This window comes from Ambystoma mexicanum, chromosome 10, assembly GCF_040938575.1.
Source record: "Ambystoma mexicanum isolate Mex_15411 chromosome 10, UKY_AmexF1_1, whole genome shotgun sequence".
Classification (NCBI taxonomy): domain Eukaryota; kingdom Metazoa; phylum Chordata; class Amphibia; order Caudata; family Ambystomatidae; genus Ambystoma; species Ambystoma mexicanum.
Genome location: NC_090932.1, coordinates 1,032,204,758 through 1,032,232,725, shown reverse-complemented (window position 1 = coordinate 1,032,232,725; position 27,968 = coordinate 1,032,204,758). Strand labels below are relative to the sequence as shown.

The 27,968-nt window shown below is 48.4% G+C and overlaps 1 protein-coding gene across 2 annotated transcripts in view; it reads right to left on the bottom strand.

Moving 5' to 3' along the window:
- The window catches only part of BNIP3L (BCL2 interacting protein 3 like), a 327,918-nt gene that overhangs the window by 117,102 nt on the left and 182,848 nt on the right, over positions 1 to 27,968 (bottom strand). For both annotated transcript variants that reach the window (XM_069618854.1, XM_069618855.1), the window contains exon 4: positions 8,694 to 8,797. In XM_069618854.1, coding sequence (XP_069474955.1) covers positions 8,694 to 8,797 — 104 coding nt within the window. The remainder of the gene's footprint in view (positions 1 to 8,693; positions 8,798 to 27,968) is intronic.

Genomic DNA, 27,968 nt, shown 5'->3' with positions numbered 1-27,968 from the left:
TAACCAACATCATCTTCGTAAAGACACACAGCGGCGAGCTGAGACCAAACGGGAGCACACAGAACTGGAAATGTTCTACTCCTATGGAGAACCGCAGATATTTCCGATGCGGTTTCCATATCAGGATGTGCATATAAGCGTCCTGAAGGTCCACTACACTGAGCCAGCCGCCCTTCCGAAGAGAGGACTTTATTTGGCAGGGCGTGATCATCTTGAATTTCTCTTGGGGAAGAGAAAGATTGAACTGGGAAAGATCGAGGATAATGTGCAGGCCAGCCGGGTTCGGTTTGGGCACTGTGAACAGACTAGAGTAGAAGCCCTCCCCTTGCTCCCCAAGGTGAACAGGTTCCACCGCTCTGAGGTCCAGAAGTTTCTGTACCTCAGCTCTGAGGAGCACGTCCCGAACTGTTGGAAAGGAGGATTGAAGGGTGGGTTAGGGTGGAGGGGCAAGCGAAAGTCCGCCCGAGCGATGAACAAAACCCACCAGTCTTCGGTGATGGTCTGCCACACCTCCAGATGAGACGAGATTAGTCTTCCCACCAAAGTCTCATGCGACCTACAAAAAATATCATTTTTGCTAATTTGTCGGCAGGGAGACTAACTGTCCCTGGAGAAGAGGCTGATGGGCGAGAGAAAAACCGACCACCCTGCCGTTGCTGCTTTCGGCGAGTACCGCCAGCAGGTGCATCAGTCCCACGCGCACGACTATTCAGAAACCCCCTGAACACATAGAAGGACAGAGTCTGGGACCTCGACCTCAGAGTATAAGGGGCCTTCACTGGAGCTTTCGCCAATACCAATAAAGATTTGGCAGTTGGGGTACTCGCTTTGGTATTGAGCTCCTCATCGGTAGAAGAATGAAACAATTCCTTGCTGTCAAAATGAAGGTCCAGAACTTTATTCTGCACTTCCTTAGAAAACTTTGTCGCACAAAGCCACGCCTTGCGAGAGGTGTCCACCCCTACCATAAGGCCTCGAGCTGAGGTATCCACGTGGTGTGCTGCCGCTTCCAGTAGATCCTGCACCAGCACTCTGGCGTCAGAGAACCCGGTTTTAAAGCCCTCTAGCCTATCTGCAGGAATGCACTCCTGGAAATCGGCTAACTCTTTCCACAGCCTCTGATTGACTGCTGCCAGGATGAGCCCGGTGTTCGCTTGACAAAGCTGAAGCGCCGAATTGACAAAAACCTTCTTGCCCAAGGATACCAAAAGTTTATCCTCCCTGGATAGGATTTGAGCCGCTGCCGTTGAAGATGCAGCTGCCGGATTGTACTGGAGGGTGGCCATAGCCACCACCATCGAGGATGGGAGCAGACAATCCGATAAGGCTATCTCCTCAGAGTTGTGAAGCTTGTATCAAGTGTCAATTCTCTTGCTGATGTGGAGCCCAGTGTGGGGTTTATACCAGACTTTAAGGGCATCGGCCAAGACGTCCTCCTGGAGGAACAGGCCAGTACGCTTTTTAGGTGACAAGGTAAAGGCTCCCGAAAGCACCCTCTCCTGCGGAGTGGGGGCCTCAGGTACTGGAATGTCAAGGAGGGCCATCATATCAAGGAGTCGGTCATGGAATGCTGTCACCGAGTGGGGCTGCTCATCGCTGTCCTGATCCGCTTGCAGCTCCTCCAATGGTCCGGCGCACATACCATCTCAGGTTTTAAAGTATTGTCCCGGTCCGCTGGTGTCTTCTCTATAGGAGACAACGGGGGTAATGGAGAAAGAGGTGGAGGAGGTACAGAAGGAAGGTGGAGGGAGTGGCACCACCGGAACCTGCATCGGAACGGCAGGGGCCGAAGGTGGGCCAGGAGGCTCAGGGTACACTTCCCTGAAAAGACGCTTGAAATATGCCTTCATAGTGTCAGAGTGCATGAGCCTCTGAAATTTCCCAAAGAACTCATCCTCATCCGAAGGCTGTGGCATAGGTAGAGAAAGAGACCGCTCGTGAAGGGCATACCCCCATGAACGTAAGGAGGACGGTTGCCATGAAGGCCCACCACTGTCCCGGTCCACGTAAACCAGTGGAGTGAAGCAGGAGGTAGCAAGATTGTATACAGCAGTGGTGTCCAAACACTCCTGTCAACTGACGGGCGGAACTGATTTCTGTTGTCCACCTGATGTGGAAAAGGCTGCTCAGCCCCAAAAGGAATGCTCCCAGCACCAGACAGCGTGAACGTCAGCGTAAGGGAAGAATCCAAAATGGCTGCTGTAGACCATGGAGGTTGGGCCGTCATTTTGTCGACACCTGAAGAGAACTGCATCACATGTGGAGATGAGGCCCTTGTCTCCTTAAGGGGATCAGGGGACTTCAACAACACTTTAGCCTTGACACAAGGATCCTCGGCAGAGCCGGTACAAGGTGATCTTGGATGTTTATTGGACATCTTAGAACCCGCCACAAACTTAGCCGCCCGTGGAGGAACCTCGGCAAAGCCGTTAGAGGAGGAGTTATGGTCAGTGACTGCCCTCTTTGCCCCCTCGACAGAACCATGGGACGGTTGAGGAATATTCCTCACTGATAAGACCTTCAAAGAGGGTCTCTCGGGTCTGTTGGTGCGGACCTTTACCTCAATAAGAGGAACCTCGGGGTTTAACCCGGTACGTAAAGCTCCCTCTAGATGGGCCTCAAGCCAAGACTCAGTATGGAAAGCTCAAGAAACTGAGACCTTGGGGCATACCCTGGTGATGGTGTGGAAAACTCCAGAAATGGAGACCTCAGGGCAAACCATGGTATCTAGAGCCACAGACGAACAGGGCTTACCTTAGTCCCCAACTGGGGAACCTCGGAACGATGTCCAATACTGGCAGGTCCGCTGTGTGAACCCTCAGAGAATACTCCAGTATGCCTATTAGGCCCTTGGGGCACCTCAGGGGAAACCCTGGTGACAGAGCTCCATGAGACCCTCCCGGACCTGGAAGACCCGGGAAAGGAGTCCCCTGGCTGGGGCGACCTAAAAAGTAAAGAACTAACTGGGCGTTTCTTCTTTTCGTCGATTAAAAGCTGGAAATGAGGTGGAGGAACTTGCTGACACACCTCCTCCCACCGAAGAAGACGCCGCTGGTGTGCCCGGACGGAGAGGGAGTCGCTATAGAAGCACGAATCCCAACAATGTTCTGGGCCGAGGCACTCCAAGCAAAGAGAGTGGGGATCCGCCCTAGCGAAGCGACATTCGCAGGAAGAACAGGACAAGAAACCCAGACACTCCAGCATAGACGGAGGACTAGGCAACCAAGGAACTGGAGACAGAAGAAAGGACAACAGGAACAAAAATAAAATTCCCAGTGATGCCTGTGCATCGAGCCCCGACCGCGCAGACAAAAGGACATAAGGGCGATGCACGGGGAGGAGCTCAGGAGGGCGAGGTTACGACCACGTGCAGTACCCTGCGTAAAAATGGAAGGAGGACAAACATTTTCATTTTTTATGCTTTTTGACAAAAGTGCTTCGGTCTCGTCTCGAAGGACGCAATGTCCCACAAGTATGGAGGAAAGGGGACAAGAAGTAGGAGTAATATGATTTACTCTAGTTATCCAATTTCATATTTTTTTGCTTTGAATTTGGTAAGTAAGAGCAGGTAAAAAACAGAGTTCTGCTTGTGTTCATCTTTTTAATTGGGCGGACTTGTCAAAAACAGTCTATGGTTTCGTCTAACTAATGGGGGTTTATTTTAAAGATATTTCTCTTATTTGACTCAGTTCACTTATTGAATACTCTCAGGGCCAGGCATGCTCCACATGTACTGTTAAAATTACCACATGATGCAAGCGTAAGGCACAAGCGATCAGGATTTCTGGCAAGACCTACTTTCAGATTGAGTTTTAGCTTGAGACCAAATGGCTGGGATTCGGGTGGCCGATAACTGGATGAAAACAGTTTGCCTGGGTGGAGGTAGTAGGTATTTAAACCCACATAATGAATACCCATCCCAGCCCTACATTTGTAGTTTTGCTATTCTTTGTTGCCAATGTTTTCTTTTCACAATGCCGAGTGCACCAGTTATTCCCATTGTAATTTAGCCATTTATAATTGCTCTTTGATTCACTTTTATAATGAATGCTTAGTATTGTTTTCATCTGCTGAATCACATGGTTACTGTTGGGTGAAATTTATAGAGAACCTTTACAAATGAGTGGATATTTTACACCACACAAACAATGTCTAATTAATTCACGATGGCGTGTGTCACAAGTAGCATTCGTTTCGTTTTACGCAAAAGTTCTGATCTGGTGGTCCATGCTCCTGGCTGTTAACTGGTGTAAAAGCGCAAATGAATTAGTTTGTTTTAGGTTTCTTTTTTCCTCCCTTTTTCATTTAACTTTAATGTACCGAGACACTAAGACATTATGAGACTACCACTTAAGGGCTGCTGGTACAATGGAAAGTGCTGACATTGCTTTAGAGCATTGGCACTGACAGCCTGGAACTAACAATAGCTGTGTTTTATAAAACGTGGACTGGTGGAGAAGTACAGGAAACCAAATATCAGAGGAAGCCAGCAGATAGTCCACAAGGTTAATGCTACGTAGAGACATTATGAGAAGGTTTCACCAGAAGACAAAGTAGAGCAGTAGGAGAAGACAGAATAGCTAGGAAAAGCAGGACCAGACTAACTAGAAATGGCTCCTGAGGCAGGAGAAAGCAAGACCCTGCGACACCATAATAGCAGTGATAAGAAGGTAATTCGTCAGCTCAAGCTATCCTACAAAATCTTGATGCCGGTTTTTGCATTGCATTGTAATGTATTGAAACTGTCTCCATTCCTTTATACTCTTTCTGTGGGCTCCGTTTCTTCCACACTGGAGAGGGAAACCTGTAAGACTAAAGTAATCTGTTTTGATCCACTATCCTCTGCTTCCTTGTTGATATTTTGCTTCGGGCAAGGGTGGAGGAATTCCAGTCTGCTGTTGCCTTGCTAGGTTTTAGTGTAAAAGGTCATTCATTTATACTGCATACAAGTGCAATCTTAAATGTGCCTAAATAAAGTCCCAGGTTAAGCAAATGTTATTCTCCATTTTTTAGGTAACTTTAATGACATTAGTTCTCCAACTTCGTAAAGTGAGTTCAATGGGACAGTTTTAAAATACAAATAATGCATGGCATATTGGCACAGAACAAAATTATCTACATACAGTTAAGCTACATCTGTGGCACATAGTTCATAAGCAATTACAACACTTAAATCTTTCTACTACTGTATGTAACAAACTGTATAACAAGCCCCTAAAAGGGTTCTGAGAAATTTTTCAGTTTCATTCTAGGCACTCCCAGAACTGCACTTTTTCACTTCATTAATATTCTCAATTCTGCATTCCTTTCCCTGCCATTATTCTTCAAATCCTGCGAGCTGCCTTTTGATAGTAGTGATGACTTTTCTTTAAAATGTGCTCTTCTCTTTCATTTCCTTGATTCACTTCATACCTCAATCTCACTTTAGATGAATTTTGGGCTAGCAAAATCTCCTTTTCTCTTTGGTATGCATCAGTCGTCTGTTCTGAGCGCGCTTCTATTCTCCATTTATACCATTGACCTCTCCTATATAATTTCTTCTTTTGGTCTTTCCATTAGTTCAATACAGATCCTCAAATATTCCTCTCTTGTCCCTCATTCACGGACCAAACTCACTCCACTATTTCAAATTGTAAACAAGCACACCAAGTGCTCCAGATAAGATTTTGAAGTGCAAGTATGTTACTCCCTATTTTTTAAAGTTGGGAATTAAATTATATTTTAGGGAGTAAAAAAGAAAATCCCATTTCCAACAAGAAATTTTATATAAGCAAGTACAAATGTTTAAACTAGAAAATTAGAATGTTTTGCAATAATATTTCTTTGCACTTATTTATTCATGCACATTAAATGTTACAGGTTTACCTCAGGCTGTGATGATAGTAATTTTCTACTGTGGTACTACGTGCACTACTGGTCCAACCATATCCATGGAGCTCTTTGGATGAAAACTGGGGCACATGTCGTTTTCCTATTTTTTGTTTTGAGTATTTGTACTCCCCTATTTTTATTTGTGGGAGTATTTGGCTATTTTTATGGAGTACAAGTGGCTGATACACCCCTTACATGTAGGGATGAGAACACCAACATGAATGCATATAAGAAAGAGTTGTACATAAGTGTCTTGATGTACGATTTTGTGCTGCAAGGTCTACACTTGGGGCTGCATCCCCACACTATTATTGGGTGTCGTGTGAAACAAGAAGAGAAACTCACAGGCTGCACCTAGAAAGCATTAACGCTCAGTTAGAATAGTTTGAAATCATTCATGATTTCAGTGTGGATTGGCAATAGGGTTTTGAAGTCAAAACAGTAGAACATCTACATACGCAGTACATGACAGAATTCAGGGCTAGATATTTGTTATTGCTTGTTGATCCAGGGTCAAGACACCAGCCTTACTCTACCCTTTAAACATGGACACATCATTCGGAGTGCTTGAACCGCTCACCATTAACGATTAGGGTACTGCTTTACCCATTTCAACTTCGGATTCAGACAGTTTCTACCTTGGATCAAACAGCAATTACTATTTTACAGATTTGAAGTACTGCAGCCATATGCGCGAAACATGCAGACTATTAATTATAGGAGTATTTTATAGTATTTTGACTTAAAATCTAATTGTAAAGCCACATTAAAATTACATATAATTCCAAACTATGCTAAACAAGCACTGATATTTGGTTCAGCCCACTATCCCTCCAGCTTTGGATGTTCCAGCATTCCTTTCACTTTAATTACTCATGCGGATGACACTCTGCTCTCTTTCAAACTTCCCTCCTCTTCTTTGACTCATCCATCTCACTCTCTACCAGTGGCTTCCATCAGGGCTCTATCCTATTGCTGTGGCTCTTCAACATCTACCCTGCCCCTATGGCCCACCCGATCTCCTTCTCTCCTCATTTCCAGTGTTCTTCTGATGACACTCGGCTCTCCTTCAAGCTTCCTTCCTCTTCTTCCTCTCCGATTCCCGACTGACTGCTATTCAGACATGGCGCAAGTCTAATGATCTCTGTCTTAATGCCAGCAAGACAGAGATCCTTCTTATTGGGACCACTGCTCCCTGTTTCCCTCCCAGTCTCTGGCAGCCCTCCTTGGGCTCCATCCCCTCACCATCCTGTGAGGCAAAAAACCTTGGGGTCATCGTTGACTCCTCTCTCTCCTTCATCCCACACATTACGGACCTTGGCAAAATGGCCCACTTTCAGCTTCACCTCCTCCCCTTTTCTACCCTCCCCCAGTACCTCAATGTCCCCAGACCTCTGGTCGCTCTAGGCTTGGCTACTCCAATAGCCTCTTCCTCAATCTACCTCTTTCCTCTCTTCGCCCAACTAATCCAGAATAGGGCCACAAGACTTATCCTTGGATTCAAGCCCAGGAACTGCATCTCTCCAGCCCTTAAATCTCTCCATTGGCTCCTGGTACCTGCAAGGATCAAATTCAAGATCCTTTGCATTATCCACAAGGCCTTCTGGGCCAGGGACCCTGCTAGATCCAACTCTCTCTCCCCAAATACCTCCCTGCTAGAGCCCTCCGGTCCTCTAGCTCCAACTCTCTGCAGATAAGATGTTTTTCAGAGCAGAGTGTGGGGGGTTGATCTCCCTCTTCATCAGGTGCCTCCCTCTGCCAATGCCTTCCTGCCCCTCTCAGACTTGAGCCGTACCTTCTTAAGTTCCGGAAGCTTCTCAAGACCCTGCTCTTCTCTACCTCCTTCCCTCTCCCTCTCCCTTGCTAACAGCCCATCTGTCATTGCAACTGTCAGCCTGGTCACTTATGAGTCACACAGAGTACCAGGCCCTTTCTGCTCAGTCTACCAGCACACCCCCAGCTAGCACTTCCCTTCCAGGCCCCCTTCCTGACTAGTCTGATGAGATGGGCATCTCTAATGAGTCTGGTCCTCCCCCTGTCCTCGCACTTAGATGGCAGTCCACACCCATCCTCGCACTTAGAAGGCGGTCTACCCAGTGATCCCATGGCACTTTCCCCCTCAGCCACCTTTCGCACTAGCACAAACTGAGTGTCACAGGGCCTAGTAGGACTATTATTGTTGTATACATCCCCCTGCTCCCCCCTACCCCTTTTTTGTCTTGTGGCGCCTGGAAACACTTTTTGCTGTATAGCGCGCCTTATAAATATTCAATAAATAAATACGAATAAATAAACCAAAATGTTTTTCACTGCACTTTCTCCTTACGTTCCTCCCTCTGACTTCTATTTACTTCCACTTCATGCCTTCCCATCCTCTTCCATTATCTTTTGCACCTAATCACAGCATAACATTTGATCTCTCTGTTATATTTTCTCCCCGTAGCTTCTGTCACTTGCACTTGCAGATATCAACCAGGTAACATTAGCTTGTGGGTATTTTCTAATCTTTCCCGCCACGAGTAGCAAAACATTGGTTAACTCCACCACCTAATACAGTGCTTTAAGGTAGGAGGACTCTGAAATGAAGTACTATATAAAAACCTAATTTTATTATCATTACTAAAAATCTATTTTCCCTTTACCTCTCTTGTTTTGCCCCTAGCTCAACTCTTGCCTTTGGAGTGCCTGTCTATGCTCTTTCTCCCTTTAAGCCCCCCTTGAGCCAATATTAGTCTTTTTTAAGGCTTCCCACTTCCGCATGATTGTCTTTGTTCTACAGTAATTAATTTATCTCACTCGACTACAGTTAAGTTTCCACTTACTTTGGTGGGATGTTTTCAGGTCTGCTTGACCAGTCTGATACCCAGTCTGTACTTTTCGTCAACACATCCTCTTCTTGCTCTCCATCACCCGCTTCCTCCTCAGACTGTAGTAAGACAGAAATCCATATAAACATTATATTCATCTGATGTTTCAGTAAGATAACACCTAGTAGAAAGTGGAGACATCCCCAAGAACTAATATTTGAAAATAAAATGTTTTCAACATATTTAGATTACTATATTTCCTTGCACGAGTATCACCAGATAACATTTATTTGGGTAAAAAAGGATATTTTGAACAATATAAAATAAAATGGTAAAGTAAAATCTACACTAACAATCGGTCTGCTGATTCGTTGAAAATAAATGTACAGAAGAACAAGTTACTTTCTTACCTGGTAACGTTCTTTCGATGGGATGGTCCGACGACGTATTCCAGATCTATGACAGGTAATCACCACAGCTGTGCTGCTTCGGAAACTTTTTTCGGCGTCGACGTCGATGCGCCGTCGTCGAGGACCTCCTCCGACGTCATCCGATGTGATAAGTAGGACGCACGACGCCCGTAGCCTCAGCTGTAGTTTTTTCCCCCCAGAACGTGTGACATTAGTCTACTGCCAGTCAGACACAAACCCTTGCGGAACGTAAGCTGCAATCGCAAAAGAAATTCTGCAGCGGGGAAGGTAGGGAGGGAGCGATATGGAATATGTCGTCGCACCATCCCATCGAAAGAACGTTACCAGGTAAGAAAGTAACTTGTTCTTCGAGGGGATTGGGTCCTCCCACGTATTCCATATCTATGACAGACTCCCAAAGCAGTACCAGAGCAAGGAGGAGGGAAAGAATTTAGAATCAAAATTTAGAATTGCCAATCAAATAGCAGAGCAAAGGACCGCCTTGCCAAAGGCCAGATCCTGTCCTCGGATGGAATCGAGGGAATAGTGACGTACAAATATATGTAATGAAGCCCAGGTGGCTGCATCACAACACCCCTCTGCAGGGCAGTAGATGCAGCCATACCCCTGGTAGAAAGGGCCCGCAAGCCAGCCGGTGGGTCCTTACCCGCCAAGCGGTAACACTCCGAGATGGCCAAAATAATCCAGCGAGACAAAGTCTGTTTCGTCACATTTGTCCCAAACGCTTTCCAGCGTAACCAATAAAGAGTTGATCGTCCACTCTGACCCGGGACATGCGTGAAACATAAAAGCTTAAAGCTCTCCTAGGATCAAGCCTATGGAGCCTCTCCTCTTCCTTACCAGGATGCGGAGGAGGATAGAATGCCGGAAGAACAACCTTCTGGGCCAAATGAAATTCCGTCACTACCTTCGGAAGAAAAGAAGGACGGACTCTAAGGACAACCCTGTCCTTATGGAAAACAGTGAAGGGAGGCTTAATTGAAAGTGCCTGTAACTGTGCCTGTAACTCACTCACTCTGCGAGCGGAAGTGACCGCAACTAAAAATACAGTTTTAAGAGTCAACAGTCTCAAAGGACAAGAGTGCAAAGGCTCAAAGGGAGCACCCGTTAGAAACCTGAGAACAAGGTTTAAATCCCAACCGGGCACCAGGAAAGGTGATGGAGGGAACACATTATTGAGCCCTTTTAGAAACGGTGAAATTAAAAGGGATTTTAAAGTAGGAACACTCTTCAGACGAGCGCTTAAAGATGGACAGCGCCGCAAGGTAACCTTTAATGGTACCCACTTGCAAGCCCCTGTGGGCCAAAGAAAGTAAAAAGGACAGAACCATGGGGATGTCACATGCAAAAGGATCCACATTCTGAACTCTGCACCAGTCGCAGAACTTACGCCAATGGCAACGGTACAGAGACTTTGTTGCTGGCCGTCAGGCCGAGAGAAACACCTCCATCGCTTCTTCAGGGAGGTCCCAATCCTTATACCTCAACCTTTCAGAAGCCAAGCGTGAAGGTTGAGGGATCTGACCTCTGGATGGAGAACCTGTCCCCCTCCCGTGAGAGCAGATCGTCTCGGTAGGGAAGACGACGTGGAGGACAGATGGACAAGTCGAGAAAGTCCGGGTACCACGTCCTCCGAGCCCACGCCGGAGCAATGAGGATCATCCGGGAACCGAACTTCCGTAACCTCCGCAGCACTTGCGGGATGACGGGGACTGGAGGAAACGCGTACAGCAGTGGGAATGACCACTCCACCACGAACGCGTCTCCCAAGGCTCCTTTTGGAGGAAATTCCCGCGAGCAGAACCTCTCGCACTTCTGGTTGACACTGGAGGCAAAGAGATCCACTTGAGGGGTCCCCCAAAGGGCGAAGATCTCCAGGAGAATCTCCTGAGCCAGCTCCCACTCGTGAGAGATCGTGCTCTGCCTGCTCAGAGCGTCCGCCGTCATGTTTTCGTCTCCGGCCAGATGAACTGCCGAGATCGAAACTTCCTGCTGGATGGCCCAGAACTCGAGCTGCATCGCCTCCCTGCACAGAAGAAGTGACCCTGCCCCCCCTTTTTGTTGAGGTAGTGCATGGCCACTGGGTTGTCCGTCAGGATCAGGACATTCTTTCCTCGCACAGTCAGTAGAAAAGCTTTCAGGGCTAGCCTGAAGGCCCTCAGCTCCAACAGATTGATATGGAGTCTGGACTCCGACGGAGACCAACGACCGCTGACTGTCAGCTCGTTGGCATGAGCTCCCCATCCCGTGAGGGATGCATCCGTCACGATCGTCACCTCCGGCCAGGGAAGCCAAAACAGAGCCCCCTTCATCCAGTTGCCTTCGACGGCCCACCACAGAAGGTCCTGGGCGACCGAGGGCGGCACCTGAACCGGGTCCGACATCCTGCCGGAGGACTGCGACCATTGCATCTTGAGTGCCCACTGCAAAGATCTCATCCGCAGGCGAGCCTCTGGCACCAGAAGAATGCAGGATGCCATGAGGCCGAGCAACCTCAAGAACTCGAACGCTGGGAGCGTCTGGGCATGCTGAAACTTGTGCACCATCTGCTGAATGTGAAGAGCCCTCACCTGGGGAGGAAAACACTGCCCCAGGGAAGTGTCGAGCACTGCTCCGATGTACTGGAGCCGCTGTGTTGGCGTCAAATGGGACTTCTTTAAATTGAGGGAGAAGCCCAGCCTGTGAAGGGAGTGGCAGGTGATTGACAGATGATCCAGGAACTGCTCGGGAGAGCGCGCCCTGATCAACCAATCGTCCAGGTAGGGGTAGACGTGAATCCCCCCTTGCCTGAGATGCGCTGCCACCACCACCATGAGCTTGGTGAAAACCCTCGGGGCAGAGGTCAATCCGAACGGCAGGACCCAAAACTGAAAGTGCGAGTCGCCAACCGTGAACCTCAGGTACTTAGGATCGGCACATGGAAGTAAGCATCCTTGAGGTCGAGAGACACCAACCAGTCCTGAAGCTGAAGGGCCTGGAGGACTTGAAAGAGTAACCATCTTGAACTTGTCCTTCCTGAGGAGTTTGTTCAAACCGCGCAAGTCCATGATGGGTCTCAATCCCCGTCTTTCTTCGAAATCAAAAAATAAGGGGAATACTATCCCTTGTTCCTCTCCGCTACAGGCGCCAGTTCTATGGCGCTTTTCTCCAGCAGGGCTTGAATTTCCTGCGCAAGGAGCGAATCCGGACTCTTCAAAGAGGTTCCCTGGTGGATTGTCGTGAGGCCTCTGCCGAAAGGGAAGACAGTAGCCGTGGGTTATGATCTCCAGAACCCACACATCTGAAGTAATGGCATGCCACTCTACAAGATGCTGCGCCAGCCTTCCCCCAACCGGCGAACCATGGGACATGGCCTCATGACTGAGTGGTAGCGGCTGCGGCGTTACCTGAGGGCAAAGAGGCAACTGCCCGAGCAGCCTTGGCACCACGGGTACCCTGTCGTCCACCTCTGGGACCCCTGCGTTGGCCTCTTTGACTGCTAGCTCCTCTCGCTTTACTGAAGGACGAGTAATAGCGAAAGGAACCACCCCTCCATTGCTGTCCCCTAGGACGAAAAGGCAGAGGTTGGCGAACTGCAGCGCCCAACTTCTTCGCTGCAGCTTTGGAGGACTCTAACCTCTCAAGGCTCTCGTCAGCCTTGCTGCCAAAAAGGTGTTCACCGTCAAAGGGCATGTTGAGGAGCCGGGACTGCACATCAGGAGCAAACCCCGACTTCCGCAACCACGCAAACCTGCGTATCACGGTGCTCGCCGCCATGGACCTGCTGACGCATTCAGCCATGTCCAAACCCGACTGAACGGACTCACACATGGCATCCTTACCATCCTGGACCATAGCAAGGAAACCATCCCGTTCGTCCCCTTCGGGAATTTGTTCAGCCGCTAACGCAACACAGTTCCACAGAGTGTGTGTGAAACGAGACAAGGCACATATGGAGTTGGCCGCCTGAAGCGCCATACCACCCGAAGAAAACACTTTCTTAGCCCAGCCATCAAAACGTTTGTCGTCCCTATCAGGAGGGATGGTAGGGTACGACGCCTGCTTTGCCGGGGCCGTGGCTGCCTGCACCACCAAACTCTCCGGAGTGGGGTGCCTGGTCAAGTAGCAGGGGTCGCTACTGGCTGGACGGTATTTTCGCGGCAAGGACCTGCCCACCGCCGGGAGACTCTCCGGAGCAGTCCAAGCCGCCGCCACCCTTCTCTGTAGAGCCATATGAAACGGCAGTACCGGGTCAGTTGGGGGACCAAAATCAAGGATGTCCGTGAGATCATCCTACACAAACACCCCTGGGGGAGCGGACCATCCCAAGTACTCGGAGACCCTAGCCATAAGGCGCCGGTACGAGGAATTGGCATGAGCCAGGCTCAGGCCTACAAAACTCCACCTCCGGAGAGGTGTCCAGTCTACTGGCATCATGCAGTGACTGCCTCAAATCGTCAAATTGGCTATGGCCCGAGACCATCTCATCTGGAACCTGACTAGGAACCAGGCCATCAGAATCCTCATCCACCTCCAAAAAATATATTCCAGGTGGTGAAAAGAAGGCACCCGAGAGTGCTTGCTCTTAACCAGAGCCTTTCTAGGGGGTTTCCCCGTGCCACGGGGTACCTCCGACACCCCGGCCTCGAAAGGCGTCGAGTGAATCGGCGCCGGCGTCGAGAGAACAGGCATAGGCGCCGAGAGGATCGCCGTCGAGTAAATCGGCGCCGACGTCAGATGCAGCGCCGCCAGCATCGATGGCGTCGACACAGTCCTCGAAGCCGGAGCTCCTAGCGTGTCCTTCGACGACCAGAGCGTCGACGGCTTCGAACACTTCCTCGGAGCCGGAGCCTCGAGAAAGCCTGTCGATGCCCTCGACGCCTCAGGCGTCGATGTCTTCCTCGAAGACATCACAGGTGCACACGGTCTCGAACGCGTCGAGGACCGGGATCTGGAACGGGTACGTCGAGAACGAGTCCCCTTGTCCGAACGGGACCTCTCTTGTGACTCGTGCAGACCACTCTTGCGAGCGGTGTCTCTCGACCTCTCACGGCCGACCCCACTCGGGGGCGCGGACGGCTTAGTACCCTGCGACTCGAGAATCGCCAGCATTTTCTTCCCGAAGGAAGCCCATTCCTCTGGCGTTGCACGGCTGGTGGGGTAAGCGACGTGCCGGGCAGAGTCCTCAGAAGAGGACCTGGAAGACGACCGCTGTCGGCGCTTCCGTGAATGCCTCGAAGAGGCCGAGGAGTGGCGGGACCAACTCCTAGAAGGAGACCCACGAGACTTCCGACGACGACGCGGAGAGTCACCTCGAATCATCAGTCGAAAGCCCCGCAGACTTCGACTTCCGGGGCTTGGACACCCGACCTACCGACAACTGAACGTAAGGCTTTGGACGTGAGCGACTGGCAGTCGATACAGTCATCCATGTCGTGGGCCTACCCGAGGCACCAGAGGCAGGCGTCGTGCGAGTCCGTCACCGACATCTTGGACCCACACTCCCCGCACTTCTTGAAGCCCGGACGAGGGGTCGAAGATGAAGTAGAAGACATCTTCTTATAAAGGAGTTTCTCACAAAAACGAACAGGTTCGAAGAACCAAGAAGAACAGAACTCCAAAGAGTCGAGGCGTAACCGAGATTCACGAAGCAACACGCTCGCGGAAAAAACGGAACTGAGGCTACGGGCGTCTTGCGTCCTACTTATCACATCGGATGACGTCGGAGGAGGTCCTCGATGACGGCGCATCAACGTCATCGACGCAGGAAAAAGTTTAAGAAGCAGCACAGCTGTGGTGATTACCTGTCAGATATGGAATACGTCGGAGGACCCAATCCCCTCGAAACAGGTTTACATTAACTTTGTCAAGCATACCCATGTGTCCAGCTTGCCCACTCTGATGCTGGAAATTCATTGGAGGGGCAGGGCCTCCGTATCCTTTTCCTTCAGTCTTTTTATCATGTATGTTCGGTCTTGTTTTCCACGCAGGAGTTCATGTGGGACTCCTGGCGGTGCGGCTCTTCCTCTTTTTGGTTGTGGTGAACAGACCCTTGGGATACCCTTATGGCACCCATGGGTAGGGGCACAACCCTGTACTCCTAGTGTATGTTTTTGAGCACCTGTGTGTGGCCCACAGAGCAGTGTATGGGCTGGTAGCAGCTCCATGCTGAATTGACAGGTGCTCTGAGTATCCTCCATTTTGGGATACCCAGGCACTGCCATTGGAATCCATTGATTCCTGATAGTAAACAAGATGGCCCATGTAGCCTCTTGCTTTCTATCGCCTGTTACCTAGTTTTCCCGAAGTCCCGGGAAGACCTGGCTCTATCCCTTCCCCCTGACTGATTGTTGGATAGAAGTTCCATATATGGTATTATGGGGAAGTCCAGGACGGACTGGCTGGAGCCCTCCCAATGACTATGTTGTGGGTACGCCCATGGGGTAGGACCTGGGTGAATGTAGTGTGTGACGAATACGCATTTCATGTTAAGGGTGTCTAGTATCTGGAGTTTGGCACAATGACTGAGACAGCCCTGCCCGAAACTGGTATGAATGCAGTGTGGAGTGCTGAATGGCTGGGTGCTTATCCGAATCTACATTCCCTGTTGTGAGTCTCTGGATGGAGAAGAATGGCTTGAATGCACTGTGAGCTTGATTGGCTGCCTGACTGCATGAATGCTCTTCTAAATGATTGGTTGCCTGAGTGTGACCCAGCAGAGTGAATGAGAGAACGAACAATATATCTGGGGACCTCTTACTGATGAAAATCTTTCAGAAGCTGAAGTCGAAACTCATGCTTACTCTCTAAGCCGAGCCAGAAGAAGAAGGTTAACTGTGGTTTCCCTTCAACGTAATCTGAAAGCTGCTGTGCCTTCAAGAAACTGATCCAAGAGAGGACCTGGATATGAGACCTCTTCCCGAGCTACGAGGGACCATTGTGCACCAGATCTTTGCCAAAGCTCCCTGGAAGTCAGACCTACGAAAGGCTGCCGACCGGAGAAGTGGAACCGCCATGGAATCCGAAGTGAAGCACCCAGACATCCAAGTCCATCATCGTTGACCAGGGTTTGCAGGTTTGCTATAACCGCTGGAAGCCGGACCGAAGTGTGTTGCCCAGAAGCGGGGACAACTTGACATTGTGCTGCTCAACGACCGGAGCCGCAACGCTCCATTGCCTAAGACATTTGATCCAAGGACTTCCTTGCTCATCACTGTCGACCACTTTGTCCGGCTGGAAAAAGTCAAGGTCGCCGACGACCGAGGAGAATTCGCCGGTGGGTTTCCTGCCACCCGAAGAACTCAAAGACACCACTGAAGATCCAACAGCCAGCCGTGGTCATGTCCCGATCGCCGACGCCAGTCGCCGACGACCCGATGCCCTTGCTGGGCCAAAGTTCTTCATTAACTCTTTGCGGCAACGAAATATCGTCGTCGAGGTATTCCGCACACCTAATCTTCACAGGACGTTCACAAGCTTTCGTCAACAAGCACCGTGAGGATCGAAGCTGCTTCCCCCCAATTTCTTGGTGTTGGGTAGACACCTTAGCCGAACAAGGCCTAAGTTGTATGTGAGCTCTAATGCTGTTTGTTGTCTAGTTCCTCATTCTTTTACCGAGGATGGTACAACTGGTCTTATTGGATTGTTTTGCTTTTTGCCCAGTTGAAATTTCCCATTTCATTGCTCAAACGTCAAAGGATCCTCACATTTTATAGCTCGGACAATCTCTTGAGCCCACCCATTTGCTACCGATGAAATGTCCCATTGTTATGCTGGGAGTAAGCTCAGGGTTGCTCAGTACAGGTGACATATGGCCCAGACCCACTCACACACCCTACAGTCTCACAGCCTTGTCCCAGTAATGGATCAAGGTGCTTATAGAGAACGTCCTTTACCTTCTATTGTTTCCATTCCTCTTCACTGCTAGACACGAAGGGTGCTTCCAAGAATTCTCACCTCACCTGGTGGATATTTACGCACTCCCCGATGAGACTCAGAAACCAAAAGAAAAACATGGAGCCACAATCGGGGCAGCAGACCAGCGAAATGCACGGAGCAGAATTGTGTCCATTACGCCACTGCCAGGGCACAAACACACTAGTCTTCCACTTGAGAAGCAATCGCCATAGCCCTGGAGGAGCCCACAAGGCCCCACCGGCAGCTCATCCCCACTTCTGATGCCTCTTGGAAGGGTCCATCTCACTGCTTGCGGAGCATGGGTGCCATCATGAGCATTTCGATTTTTGTAGGTCGCCTAACCAAAAGACCGATTTTTTTTTGGCTGCCTTCAAAAATCAAAATAACTGAATTTCTTCACCACTCACCCGAACCCCCCCTGCCCACCTCCGCTCTTCACAGTTTTACTTCAAGCATGATGAGAAAGGCATACTGATGCTGTAAGTGAAGGCCATGACTTGAGGAGACACCCACCAGTCAACCAGTGGCCCCAGGTATGCTACGCTGTGAGCAGAGCTAAAAGGAAGCAGTTTACCAAGGTGCTGTACAAAGGTCTTTGACAGTTTAGGTGGGATACCTTGCACAAACCCTAAGAGATTCAACATTTGCTTAAATGAAATAAGGAAAATTACCTTCATGGTGATTCAGGTTCTCTTAGTCCAGGGCTCTCCCTCCTTCACAACTGGTTGGGGGAACGCCTGCATCCGGAAGTGGGCCAGAAAAGCTGGCTGCAAAAGATAGATGTCACTTTAAGAGTTTTGGAAGTTGTAGGGCCTACGTCACGCGTGCGTCCCTCTGAGCCAGGCCCACACCTTACCCCTACGTCACCAACTTCCACACCAAGTTCCTGTGGTTCTGCTGATGGCGGTAGAATTTAAGTATATGCGTACTGTCGGGGATGGCTGGGTGGGTGTTGTTAAGAAGGGAGAGCCTGGACTAAGAACCTGAATCGCCATGAATGTAATTTTTCTTTTCTCTGGTGTCCTAGCTCTCCCTCCTTCCCAACTGTGTGGGACCAGACTAAAAAGCCTTAGAATAAGTAAGGGTGGAGGAGACAGCATGTACGAGATTTAGGCAAACAAGATGCAGAGCACCTCTTGGCTGAATTTTGAATAATTTCTAGAAAATGTGTCCATAGCATAATGCTTGCAAAAGGCAAGCGGGGTAGCCCAGGTAGCCTCAACAAATATCTACAATGGGAACATGCCTGGTAAAGGCTACAGATGCTGCCTTGCCTCCAGTGGAATGAGCCCGAAGTCTCTGCAGAGTCGTGAGCCCTTTCATATCATAAGCATTGGAGATACAGGAGACAACCAATCTAGCAATGGAAGCTTTAGCTGCCTTATTGCCAGGAGAAGGGCCACTGTAAGTAACAAAGAGCTGGTCTGCTTTTCTAAATAGTTTGGTCCTTTCTTGATAGAATTTTAAAATTCTTACAACGTCTAGGTTATATAATGTTTCTTCGACTGCAGAAGCATGGCGTCTAGGAAGAAAAACAGGAAGATATATTTCCTGGTTTAAATGAAAGGTGGAGACCACCTTGGATAGAAAGGAGGGGACCGTACATAGGACAACTTTGTCCTTATACAACAATGTACATGGTTCCTTTGAGGAGAGAGCCTGGAGCTCTCCAATCATTCTAGCCAAAGTAATGGCTACTAAGAAGACCGTTTTCCAAGTTATAAATTCAAATTCAGATGAGGCCATGGGCTCGAATGGTTTTTGCATTAGGGCTGATAAAACCACATTGAGATCCCACTGAGGTGGAGGAATAGGGGGATGTAAACGTAAAAGGCCCTCGAAGTGTCTTAATGGCTTTGTGGGAAAGAGAGAAACACTTGTGTTCTCTATTCAGGTAAGCACCAATAGCTGATAAGTAGTTTTTGCACAGGTCTTCTTTGACACCAGTGGAAACTAGATAAGACATGAAGGACATGACATTATCAATAGAGGCCTTTAGAGGGTTAGCGTCTTGGTCCAAGGGCCAGTGACAGAAACGTAACCATTTGCTACAATATTGTTTCTTAGTAGAAGCTTTTCTAGAAGCTGACATGATGGTTATGTTTTGCTCTGACAAATTTAAGTGGGAAAAGGCTAGTTTTACAGGAACCAAGCCTTCAAGCTAAGCAATGGAGGGGAGGAGTCAAGGACCTGCCCTTTCTGTTAAGTCAAAATATATCTCGATGGTGGAAGATCTAATAGGGAAGTCCCCGCTAACTCCAGAAATTCTGGAAACCAGATCTGGCGAGGCCAGAACGGGGCTATTAGAATCATTGTCAGATTCTGTGACATTTTGAATTTGAGTAATATTCTGTCAATTAATGGGAGAGGTGGGAACGCATGAAGTGTTCGATTCGATCAATCCAGATGTAGAGCATCTCCCAACTATTGAAGATCCTGACCTTGCCTTGTTGCAAACTGAGGACATAGAGAGTTGTGCTGGTTGGCAAAGAGGCCTACTGATGGATGGCCCCACTTCTGAAATATATTTGCTACTAACTGCTTCAGCTCCCACTCGTACAGAGCAGACTGTAACCGGTTTAGTTTGTCTCCAATGACGTTCTTCTTTCCCTCCAGATGGGACGCCAACGAGAAAATGTGATTTTGAATGGCCCAATACCAAATCTTCTCTGCTAGGATACACAGGGCAAGGGAACGAGTACCCCCTGCTTGTCGATATAAAACATTGCAGTGGTATTGTCCATTAGAATTTTCAAAACCTTTTCTTGAAGTGAGTGAAGACATGATTTCAGAGCGAAAAATATGGCTCTTAGTTCCAGGACATTTATGTGGTCCTTCCTTTTCCGGAGACCGTGAACTGTTAGATTTAGACAATGGGCGCCCCAAGCGTACTCTGAAGAGTCTGTAGTTATGACTATTCGGTGAGGAGGAGGTTGAAAAGGAAAACCTATTAACAGGTTCTCTGGGGAGTTCCACCACAGTAGAGAGTCCTGAACTTGTTTTGGAATTTGGATTTTCATTTCCTGGGAATCCAAGTGTTGCTTCAGGTTGTGAGGAAGATGCCATTGGACCGTTCTCATATGGAGCCTTGCGAAGGGAACTAGGTTTGTCAGAGAGGCCATGAGGCCCAAGAGCTTTTGAAACCACTAAGATGTTAGAGTATGGTGGGTATTGAACTTTACAATGGTTTGTTGAATAGCTTCCACCCTTTTCAGGGGTGGAAAGGCTCGGTGTAGAGTAGTATCTATAACTGCTCCTGCTCCTAGGAATTGGATCCTTTGCGATGGATTGAGCTGGGATTTTGCCACATTTATGGAAAACCCCATGTTGAAAAAGGGTATGGCATGTTAATTGCATCTTCTGAAGCAATTCCTCTGGAGATTGGGCCTTGAGAAGCCAGTCGTCAAGGTAAGGGTATAGATGGACTGTCCTTAACCGAAGGTAGGCTGCCACTGACCCCAGAACCTTTGTGAAAACCCTGAAAGCAGAATTTAGACCGAAGGGAAGACATGTGAACTGTCAATGAGGCCTTCCTATTGTGAATCTCAGGAACTGATGGTGATGTTTGTAGATGGGGATGTGGAAATAAGCATCCTGTAGATCTACAGATGCCATCCAATCGTTTGGATGAAGAGAAGCCAGAATCTGAGGAATGGTCATCATGTGGAGGGTTTCGATTGACAGAAATTGGTTGACGTCTGAAAGGTAGAATTGGACGGATCCCGCCTGATTTCTTTAGGATCAGGAAGTAACTAGAGTAAAATCCCTGACCTACTTTCCCTTGAGGAACCAACTCTACGCTCTTAGGAAAAGGAGTTTTTGGATCTCTTCCAGGAGCTCCAAGGATGATTTTTGGAGCTTTGGAGGAGAGGAAGGTGGAATAGCTGGAAGGGTAAGGCGGTAACCATGCTGAATAATACCGAGAACCCATTCCTCTTGAGTAATGGTTTTCCAGAAAGGGAGGACGTTGGAAAGCCTTCCTGCTACCGGGGATGTATGCTCCTTGTTGATAGTTGGAGCAGAATGTACATGCCCGGAAGGAAGTCAAATAGACTTCTTTTGCTCTTGAGCAGAATTCGAGGAAGGGGAAGGTCCCGACTTAGACTTGGGTCTATAGCTTCTTTTTAGAAGAGTAGGAAGACTTCCTACTTACTAAAAAGTAGGAAGTGGTTTTGCAGAACTGGCAAAACCACCGTTTCCTTGTGGACGTGGTTTAAATATTATTTAAAATGTTTGTGATTTGGCTGTTTCACTTAAATTGAGCCAGGGATTTTAGCTGCTGTGACACTGGCCTTACATTTCTTGACACTGGCCTTACATTTCTTGAGACTCAAACCCGGGATATAGGCTGGTAGAGAGACACTCCCAGGACCCCCCCTTGTTTGTGCATATTAAGTAGCTTTGTGTTTTCACCCTTAGTTACTAGGGTAATCCATATGTGGAACCCTTGCTCACTGTTTTTAGAGAGGCACAGCTCCACCTCACTGACGAGGCCCAACCAGGCCGAAACACATGTTTGGGGCTGCTGTTGGTACTCTTGTTCAGCAGAGAATTGCCTGGCATTTCGGTGATGGACTGCCCTTGGGCAGGAAAAGACTGATATGTAGTGGACATTTTGCTTCTGTGAAAGGATGGTGAGCTAAAGACTCTGGTTGAGACTATAACCTGGGATATAGGCCGGTAGATAGACCCTCCCAGGACCCCACCCTTGTTTGTGCACTCTGATAGATGCATGGGACAGCCCATCTTGAGCTAGGCTCAACAGGTATGGAAGGAGCCGGTTCGGTCGTATTTCCAGTGGTTGTAGGTCTTGCCTACACCATGTACAAAACCCTTTGCACTTATGTTTCTATGAGCAGTTAGAAGAGATGGCTTTTGCTGGCTGCACACTCTTCTACACTCTTTGGGTACCTCGAAGTGTCTGAAAACTGAGTGACGCAAACGGTTTGAGTGACTGTTGATCACAATGCAGTATTTTCCCCCACTCATGTCAGGAGCTATTTCCAGTGGAATTGGGCAATCATCTGACATCTGTACCAGGTCTGAGTACCATGAACAATGCGGGTATGCTGGGGCTATGAGGATGAGTTGACACAGGTATGTTCGCATCATCTGTATGACCTTGCGAATCACTGGAATCGGAGGAAAAGCATTAGGCATACAGGTCTTTCCACGATATTGACAAAGCGTCCTCCATTGAGCCCCTTTGTATGAGACTGCCTGCAAACCTCACACTCTTTCTGTTGTGACTTGTTGCGAATAAATCCACCTGCGGCTGAGTCCACTGTCTGAACACTCAAGAGTTTTCTGCTGTTGAGTTCCCTTCGTGACATTGCATGTTCTCTCTACTGAGCCCATCTGGCATCGAATTTTGGACACCTGGCAGTTGGTAAGCATGCAGAGATATGTGGTTGTTGATTGCCCATTGCCATAGTTGCTGAGCCTCCCGGGAAAGTGCTCTGGAGCATGATTCCCCATCCCCTGTTTCTTATTTAATACATCGTTGTTGTGTGGTCTGTGAGAACTCTCCTGCCGGTGCTTCATGGATCAACAGCGAATGATTGAAGCAACCACCTAAGGACACTGATGTGCATGTCCACTTCCTCCTGCATCCATAGCTATTTGACGCAGCATTGATCGACAGGTGCTCCCCACCCTGGCAGGGAGGCACCCGTTACCATAGTTCTGTGACGTAGTGGTTCCTGCAATTACATGCCTTTGGAGATGTGAGCGGATGGCCACCATTTCAACCTTTGAGCCAATGTTAGAGTAACCTTGACCTTGTCGTCCCAGGTGTCAGTTATTTACGTACATCTGTCGGCCATGCATTCTTGCAGCAGTCTCATCTGTAGTTTGTGATTAATGGTATGCACAAGGACATTGTCCCTAGTAGTTGCATGCACCTCGGATTGAAACCCCCATTCCTGGCTTGAAGGAGGGGGGCCATCGTTACCAGCCACTTTATCCGGTCTGGAGATGGTCGTATCAGCGCCTCCATTGTGGAGAAGGTAGCTCCAAGGAAGGTCACTTATTTGGAGGTCTCTATACAAAAGACTTCTGCGATGAATACCCGGATGTCGTTACTTCTCCCTTAGGGGAGCCCCTTCCCATGAGGCCAGGGAGGTGAGGCTGCTACCATATAGTACCCCAGGGGTGGTACACAGCTGGTTAATCTCATGGGGAGGGGAGGAGCTCCTATGGGATTAGTGATGACCTGGGGAGAACACGGTATCCCCATAGCCCACCTAAGCCTGACAAACCTTCCTACGCCCCTCCCACCAGTTCCTTCCCTACTGCACCCATGTACCTTTTCCATACCAGCCAAGAAGGAAGTACTGAGACGAGAAAGTGTGTGGACTCCCTCAAGAGATTTATATACCCTTTGTACCGAGACGAGGATGAGACCAACTGACTCACTAGGAGTCTACAACATCAGTACTGGGACGAGGAAGAAATACGGAAGCATTAAGAGCACCTCTACTGAATGGTCTAGTTGTTATAGGATTCCTAGGGGCCAAGCGATCATTAAAACAGAAGAGGGAATTCCAAATCGGAGAGGCCCTCTCTGAGGAACCGGGAGATTCGAACCCTGTACGAAGGAAGGAACAGCAGGGGAAGAGAAAGATAGCCGGCTGCAGTTGCGTCGTCAGAAGGTCCGTTGTGGAAAGGCTGAAGCGGGAGATAAGAGGCGGAGCATCCAGCCAAATGAGAAGGCTGGATCGACCAACAACCTGGGCCGCATAGCCTAGCAGCAGGGAGCTGCTGCGGAGCCGCTGCAATCCCTTGAATTATCGGAGGAGGCCCTGAGGCCACAGGGAGCTGCTGTAGAGCTGCCGCAGTTCCTGGATGTAGACACCAGTAAGCACCCAGACGAGGGTGGGGAGAGCCCAGGACATTTGTGGGGGCCCCTAAGAGAGAGAAACCTTTGCCAAATGGGTCTGGGGCCTAACGGGGCATACACAAAAAGGGTCTGGGACCCAAAAGAGGGAACAAAACTAATACACATAGGGGTCTGAGACCCAAACGAGAGAAAGAAACTAATACACAAAGGGGCCTGGGATCCGCAATGAAGAAAGAAACTAAGAAGGAGGGTCTGGAACCCGACAAGGGGGAATGCCCAGCAAGATAGTGAACAGGGTGGAACTCCTGAGGAACAAGTGGAACTGAGACGGGTCTGGGACCCACAAATAATGATGACTTTTCCTTCCGAAATCATCATCATATCACAGTACCCGGCAGGGTATTGAAGCAGGTAGACTGAACAGGATGAACACTGGAGATCCCAAAGAGCACTTTGAGAAAAGCCAGGGGAAGGGAGACATACCCTGTGGTTTTATGAACATTGATGTAACAGCCAAGAGAAGGGAGTCATTCTCTTGGCATCCCGAGGAGCTCCAGAAAGGTAGGAGAAGGGAAACAAACCTCTTGGTCCTATAAACATTGTTGAACCAGCCAGGAGAAGGTAGTCATTCTCTTGGCCTTCTCAGGAGCTTTGAGAAAGACAAGGGGAAGAGATACATACCCTTTGGTCTTGATGAACATTCATTGTGGAACGAACCAAGAGGAGGGAGTGCCCTCTTGGCTTTGTGAAACATCTGTTAAAAGCCAGGAGAAGAAAGACACTTGTCCTGGCATTGTGAGAACCATTGCGAAAGTAAAGGAAGGTCAGGGGGAGAGAGTCATCCTCCTAATGCTGTGACATACAAGACTTGCTTTGTGTGTTTTGCTGGAATAAGAACCTTTGTGAGACTTTTGATTTACATTCCTGGACAAGAACAAATGTGTTAGCTTCACCCAGAAATGAACTTTGGATTGTTGTCCAGAAGAAGGGAGCCATTGTTCTGGACCAGGAAGACCACCCCTCTTTGTAGTTAGGTTTATAGTGCAAGGGATGGAATTAGGCTTTTGACTCAGGACAGTGGATTCTTTGCTTTAGACTGACATCCTGACAATGTCCTTAGTAGTTGAGGGAGGGTACCCCCCTCTTAGAACTAGGGTCAGATAACCAACAGCATGCCACCTGTGTATTGGTCTCCTACTTCTACACCCTTACACTTCTTGTAATTGACGGCTAAGGATAGGTATTTAGACTACTGCTTGTTTATGCTTTTGATCATCTTGGGTGGGTAGCTCAGCCGCAACGTGCTTGCCTTGGAAGCAAGACGACACAGAGCAACACAGGTTCGATCCCCGGGTCCGTGCTTAGAAACCTCTGGGTATTAAGCGAGTTATAAATAACCTATCATATAATATAATATCGAATTAGATGCAGTCTTTCTTCTCCTCCGTCTTTCTTCTCCTCCGTCGGGGTCAGTGAACATCCCCCATCTCATCCGGCAGTGATTGGTTTGTGGGTTCCTCTGGCATATCATCTCCAGGAGAATTATCCATATCCCAGTCATCGTCTTTAAACGACAAAGACGTTGAAGACGCGGTGTCTCTTGGGTCTTCATCCGTTTCATTGTGTGGTAATTTGCCGACTGCCTGATCTTCACTTATTAGCGGCAAATGGGTTAGTTGCCTGTTCTGGCATTCCAGAGTCTTAGAAGGCAATGTAGGCAACTTATATGGGCTTGGCAATGTGTCTATGGGGTGCCCTACCCTCTTTTTGTCTTTTCAGTTTAGGTAACCTTGACCGCCATACAGGAAATGGAGATCTGCCCCTCAGTGGCCATGCCTCTTGCTGCAATGCAACGGGGGCCGCCAAGTGCGGGATTGGCATTCCCATATTTAGTTGTGACACCAGAGTTTGCAGTGATGATCGCACTTCCATTGAAAGCAGCATCTGGGGATGTATCTGGGGCTGAGGTATCAGAGCTGGCATTTGTGGTACTTGCTGAGGGGTTGATTCTGACCTTTATAGTACCTAAAGTTGTTGTGTTTACTGCAGCCCCTTGTGGCTTCCATCCTTTCTTGGACGTTGGCCTTCCTCGAGAATTACGGACTCCTCTGAATCTGAAAATGTTGGGGGAACAGGCTTGGCGTGTCTCAAAATTTGAGTCAATGTGGTGTCGTAATATTTATTTGGAGCATTTTATTGGTGAAAGGGCTAGTGGTAGAGGTTGTGCGCTATCCTCCACTGTTGTGGCAGAGGGACCTGCTATGGGCTTTGTTGCTGTTGTCTGCATAGCCTTTGCCTTCTCCTGAGTGGCTGATGTTTTCTCCTTCCCCCGCGGGGCAACTGCCGATGAGGGCATCTGTTTCCTCGCTGGTGATGATGAAAACACAGATCTTTCATGCGATTGGGGCCCGTCAATCGAGCCTTGCCCTCGGATGTCATTGACAACCAGTGTTTCGATTGTTTCATCGTAGACCACCTTCTGATTTTTTCTCAATGCCGTCATCGGTATTCTTATCACTAGCATTGACGGACCCCTCGTTGACTCAGACGGGGTCGGCAACCCTTTTTCCGACAGCAAAGTATGGCGATGACTTAGCGACTGCTTGTGGGAGCACGTTGACGACCCTCCTGCGGCACGTTGCATTGCTGTCCTGGTCTATGGCTTTTGGGAGGTCTTTGGCGACCCGGTCATTGTTCAGCTGTGGACCCTCATCGGTAGGGTTTTAGCTGATGCCATTTTGGAGCTTTTAGTGGATGGCATGGCACCATGGGTGTGACCCATGGTGTTTTTCTTGCTCCTTATGAGGCCTTTTCCTCCGATTTCGACCTTTTCTGAGAGGGGACTCTTCGCAGATAGTCTGGCCAGTGCCACACTTCTGGTAGACTCAGCCTCAGAGGGTGGATATTGTCCTTCATTTAACCAGTAGACTAATCTCCTGTGACTGTCTCCGATTGTTTTCGTACTGGAACCTTGGCAGAGATCACATTCCTCAGTGGTATGGTTACGGTATAAGCAGAAGATACAATCCTCGTACTTATCCCCTCGAACACATTCTTCAACCCACAAGTGGAACAGGCCCACTTAAGGAGGGACTTCTTAAATCTGCTCTCCATTTCTGAGTGAATTGAAATCCAAAAAGACATATCTGAATTGTGTAGAAATAACGTTTCTCCTGGGAGAAAAGTGCAAGGACTCTCTCCACGATGTGTGGCTAGAATCTGAACATGGCCTCCAGGGTTGGGGCTTAACACTCAACGTCCCATTGGCTGAGACCAAAAGCACCAAAAAGGAGGAGGATAGACTACAGAAACACACCCATTTTTTCTTTATGAGTAAAAGTAGCAAGTGTGGAACCTGGGGGTCCCGGATTGACTATATGGAATATTCAAAGCATGAGAATCTATGAAAGAAACAATGCTAGAGAAATTACTAGTCATTACATAAAATAAGGACTGAACACAAAGTAAAGGTTAAGAGGATAGATTGACATACAGGGTGGATGGTGGTGCCTTAAAGGGGCATCCCGATTTAAATAAAAGGTGAAAATAATATCAAGGAAAAGTGCATGAACAAAATGCACACGAATAAACCAACAGGTAGCCTCTGGCTTGAAGAAGCCTCCCTTATCAGTGTTATTCACCTCTAAAACTTCTGTTTGAGGTTGTTTGTCTCCAACCTAGACCATTGTTCCACACTAGTTGACTTTACCAGAGACATGTTCATTAAATCCATGTTAGATTACATAGTCCATAGTTCTAAAATAAACACTCAGATCATTGTATCCTCATGGCATGTGTCATTGAATCACAGTGAAGGAACACACACACACCGCTAAGAAGAGAGAGAGAGAGAGAGAGAGAGAGAGAGAGAGAGAGAGAGAGAGAGAGAGAGAGAGAGAGAGAGAGAGAGAGAGAGAGCCCGACATAGGTTGGGTTAGAAAATCCAGAATCTTGGAGAAAGACTGAATCAATGAAATGGATGGGTACATACCAGGCCAGGTCTGGACGACTTGGTTCTAAAGCAACAGATGCATGTTGAAAAATGCATGATGCAGTACAATTTGTTCTGAGTTAATAGACACTGATAGCACTCGCCATATACAAGTCTCTAAATTGTTCCAT